The sequence below is a fragment of the Homarus americanus genome, unplaced genomic scaffold (assembly GCF_018991925.1).
Source record: "Homarus americanus isolate GMGI-L3 unplaced genomic scaffold, GMGI_Hamer_2.0 scaffold24523, whole genome shotgun sequence".
Lineage (NCBI taxonomy): Eukaryota > Metazoa > Arthropoda > Malacostraca > Decapoda > Nephropidae > Homarus > Homarus americanus.
The window spans coordinates 1,347,350-1,352,240 of NW_024744357.1; the positions used below are offsets into that span (position 1 = coordinate 1,347,350).

General features: G+C 39.4%; 1 protein-coding gene across 1 annotated transcript; it reads left to right on the forward strand.

Annotated features, from left to right (window-relative positions):
- The first annotated feature begins 1,274 nt into the window (after positions 1-1,274).
- LOC121877833 lies at positions 1,275-3,627 on the forward strand. The gene is made up of 3 exons (XM_042383720.1): positions 1,275-1,344; positions 1,690-1,839; positions 3,274-3,627. The coding sequence occupies exons 1-3, from the start codon at positions 1,333-1,335 to the stop codon at positions 3,448-3,450; spliced, it is 339 nt and encodes a 112-aa protein (XP_042239654.1). The 5' UTR covers positions 1,275-1,332; the 3' UTR covers positions 3,451-3,627.
- The last annotated feature ends 1,264 nt before the right edge of the window (positions 3,628-4,891 follow it).

Genomic DNA, 4,891 nt, shown 5'->3' on the forward strand with positions numbered 1-4,891 from the left:
CATCAAGAGGAACAAGCAGCTCCTCCGATAACAACTTCCGTCATTAAGGACCAAGGTTCCGTGACGGAGACGGTCGTGAGCGGAGGATGATTTACTCCGTGACTGGCATCTCAAGCATCATACTGTATGTGGTGGACCTTTGGGGGTGTCGCCTAATATTACGGCTACCTACCTCCTACAAGTGTGCCCCACCTTATTGCCTCACCCTTACCCCAACCTGCCAGCCTGTTCCAACCTACCATCCTGTCCCAGCCTACCATCCTGTCCCAGCCTACCATCCTGTCCCACCTAACCAATCAGCGCCAGACTACTTACTCGGTCCTGAAAGAGAATATGGGTTCCAAGGGATGATTTCTCTCAATTGTCAACGGATCTAAATGAAACTCGACAAACTCACTTAACCAAACAAAACGTAACGTAACGTAACGGAACCTAATGTAACGTAACGTAACGTAAACAACGCTGTCTTTGATACTTATCAACACTGTACATATCAGATCAGATGGCGAGAGAAAGGCGGAAAAGAATTGACTTGACAATGTCGAGGCTCCTAATTATAATTTGTCTTACTGATGAAGGCTTCCCTGCATATAATCTTTTATTATTGACCTAAATGCCTCCTGAAGGTGCAATATATGAGAGTTCCTGTATCATCAACTCTGCCAAATACATCTATTTATACTTTCTTTATAGCGGACAAGGTCAGTGTTGCAGACATGGAGTTCAGCAGGTTGTGAGAGAACACCTGACACTTTCTTGCCAAATTCATATGATGAGAATGACACGACACAATATCTGAAACTATTATTTTGTGGTTTGCGTTTTTTTTTTTTTTTTTTGTACAATGTAAAGAAATTAGCGACTTGAGGTGTCTGAAGAGCGGCAAAAAAATTCTGTTTGTGGGAAATTCACGTAAAGTGCGGCAAAGTTTGACAAATAAAGTATTAATACTTACTCCTAAGGTAATAATTAGATTCCATACGCGTAGTACAGTATGTTCACGAAAAAGCGGACACAGTTGACTCAGACGTCGCCAACGTAGACTCAGACGCAGGTAATATCGACGGGATAAACTAAATAATAAAACACTTTTTATTAGAAGATGGTCTACAGGGGCCATAAAAACAAACTTCTCAGCGTCTGTTGTATAGTTGTTGGTGATAATGATCCAGTGTGTGTGCATCATATATTATACCGCCAGAGGGACGCCTCGTTACAAGGCTCAAGGACTGATTGTGTGTGTGTGCGCGCGCGCTCTTGTGTTTGGGAGTATATATAACACTCTCTCTCACGCTCCAGGACAGTCGCCTTCCTGCCTCTACACCACCAACAATGACATACAAGGTAAACAAAAGTTAGATCCTGAAACATTTGTCCCAGTACATTCCTCATGTAGGTTTAACAGTACTTGATTATCTTCTTCAGTTAATCTGGATATCTGTGAATAAGTCGTGGTCTCTACGATAGACAGGCGGGAGACAGAGTTATACCATTTACTCTGCCTCTCACTGAAGAATACAATATTGTGTACATTCCTCCTTCAAGAAGGACCACGGAGCCACCGTATACAGATAGACTCTGTGAATATTATGAAGACAAAATTATAATTTGCTTTGAGATGCATCCTCATGTGGACGTGGTTGTGAAAACTGTAAGTCACTGTGTAAAATACTTTTTTCTCCTTCGTAGACCGTTGTGTTGACCGCCCTCCTGGCTGCCACACTGGCCAACCCCGACCCTGCCCCTGTGTATGGCACTACAGCCTACAACGCCACAGCCCACACAGCCTCACACTACAACAACCCATCTTCTGGCTACGACTACTCAGTTCCTACTACGGTTAGATCATCTGTAGATCATTTGCAAAAACTGGCAGGAACTTTCCTGATAATAATAACATGGTGATGTGGTTCTCTATGTTAATTTTGTCTTCTCTTTGATAATTTTAGATCTCATCCACGGCGCTTATGAGAAAATAGAATGTCGTCATGTTTTTACTGTGTACATTTGGTTTCTAACAGATACAGGAGTAATTTCCAGCTTACACAGGATAACACGTGATATATTTCCGGCCCTTTCATTCTAAATTTCAAGAAAGGGACGATTCATTAACCTTATATGTAAAGGTAAAGTTCTCGGGTTTGGTTTTGATCATTGAATATTTTCTGGATAATTATACATCCATATTTCTGGGATTGTTGACAGGCCTACACTGAGTTTTGTTAGTTCCTTCCCACCTTCGTGATTAAGAAGGATCAATCTGGCCCGGGGTAGGAGGTAGTGGGCAGCTACCAAACAGGGAGGTACTACCGCCTGGGAAGATATTGGAAGCATAATGTATTGTCTAATGGTAGACCCTGCTGTCATATGGCATCACAAAAATTGTGACCAAGTTCCAGGTTGCTAATCTGAATTTCTGCCTCATTTACACACAATTGCAGGTCTCAATTGTTTCTCTTACTATACAGTATATTATTTCTCACTATTGATCTTTTTTTCATTTTTGTATTTCGTTGTGGTCCTTTATTATTATTATTATTATTATTATTATTATTATTATTATTATTATTATTATTATTATTATTATTATTATTATTATTATTATTATTATTATTATTATTATTATTATTATTATTATTATTATTATTATTATTATTATTATTATTATTATTATTATTATTATTATTATAACATTATCGCCCCCCAGGCCCGATGTGGGTCAGTGGCCTTTGCTCGGGTGGGCTAATCCCCGTAAAAAAAAAAAAAAAGCTGTAGTAAGCGTCCGTCCCCAGGATGGTGAAAAATCCGACTGATTTTCCTTCCCCTGAACCAATCAATCAAAATTAGACGTGTGGGCTGTCGGCATCCAACACCGCCGAACAACCTAAATTCCTTACAGGCTAAGTTACCGAGTTCAATCACCCTCAAGCATTCGATAAGTGATTCAGATTACCCGAATTACTATCGTTGGTAGTCAGGGAGCTATATAGTCCACTGGACCACAATGGGATTAAAAGCTATGCCATCTTAACTACTAACTTGTAGCTGCTTGATTACCAACCGTTGTGGCCTCGGTTCGACCCCGGCACCCAGACGTGTAAATTGTTGATATTGATACAGTTTATTTGGCCAGAAAAACACAGACACAGAAACGATAATAATAACAATAGTAACATGGCTGAGCCAGTTGAGAGCCTGAGTTCTCTTGAAGGCTCCGATAGAAAACGATTTGGGATTCTTGTGTGATCAGTGATAACTTTTTCCTCCCCTCAGCGTCCTGTCCAGTACGACTTTAACAACAACCATCAACAAGGAACTAATGATGACTTCAACCCCCAAGGCTCTGTGGCCATGCTGCTCCCAGACGGTCGTATACAGAGAGTGACTTACTCCATCAACGGTACATCTGGCTTCACGTTCGCGGTTACGTTCGAGGGTGTGGCCCAGTAGTCTTTAACCTCCTTTGAACTACCCCACCTTGCCGTCCCATCCCTCCTCACTCTACTATCTGTCCTTAACCATTAATGTGATCTTGTTCACGAGTAAAACTAAACATCACTGTTCCCATGACTGTGTGAATGTATTTATAATATGAAAAACTTCAGTAAAAGTTTTTAACACATGAAATCTTAATTAAAATCACCCAGCACAAGAAAGGTTTATTAAGAAATAAATCTCAAATAACAAACTTAAAATTTCAAAAAGTTTTTATTTTCTACACGACCACAAGTTTCCAAGTGATGTGTTGTGCGAGTGTTTCTCTGAGACACTCGACAGATCCACGGGTAACACTTACACTAAAAATCTTGGCTTATCAATTCATCGGAAATTTACTGATGTGAATAAACACTAGATAAAGGAAAGAAGTCAAATACAAGAAGGAGATTCAAAATCTATAAGCACAAGAAGTAGCATGTTCAAGCTCGTCAAGTCATCAGCTGAAGCCGTGGAAGCAAGAACAATACGGGGCATCAAAACTATCAAGAACAATGAGTGGATGCGACGCAGGCCATCAGCATCCTTCCCCATTCATGGTCGCCGCTAGTTAGGTAGGATGGTAAACACAGTAGAGTGATTGAATAAGGTTGTGGGTGGCGTACCACAAGGAACATCTTATGTCCTACCTTGACTAAGGTCGTCAACAACCCTTATAAAGTCTTCACTATATCATCAATTTCCTGATGATGCGAAGATTTTGACGAAAACTAGTAAATCACGGAGAAATCATTTCAATATACCCTGTATATTGACTTAGACGAAATGTTATGGTGGCAACACACAACACTCCACAGTTAACTCAGAAACAACAACGAGGCTTAAAAGATAAACATAACATAGACAGATCTTTACTGGCAACAGGAGGCTTCAGTGTTAGTAAATAAAGAACTTACTAATTGGTACGCAGTTGGAAAGGGAGTAATACAAGGCTGTGTTCTATCCCCTATAGAGTATGATATCTATTCAGAATTCTTAATGAGAGAATTTCTAAGTGATAATGAAGGACTAAAAGTTAATGGTAAAGTAATTTCAAATAAACGCTATACAGATGATACTGCTCTTAATACAAGTAGTGAAGAATAAAAATTATGAAAGGCAACAGGAAACATAACTAATGGAAAATTTTGTGTATTTGGGAAGTAGACGTAAATAAGAAATCAAACAAGAAAAGAGCAAACAAAAACAGCATTTAATAATCGAAAAAGAACTAATGAAAATAGACAATAACTTCAATTTGAGAAAAAAGCTGTTAAAAGGCTTTATATGGCAAAGAGTATTGTACGGGTCAAAAGCATGAACACTTTCAGCAGTCACTAGAAGGAGGATGGAGGCCCTTGAAATGTGGTGTTATAGGCAAATGCTAAGAATAAGCTACAGTGACAGGAAAATAAAG

Bases quoted from the DNA above. Each gene is read 5' to 3' on its own strand.
- LOC121877833 (XM_042383720.1), top strand. The intron at 1,840-3,273 runs GTTAGATCATCT...TCCTCCCCTCAG, and splicing joins ACTACTCAGTTCCTACTACG to CGTCCTGTCCAGTACGACTT.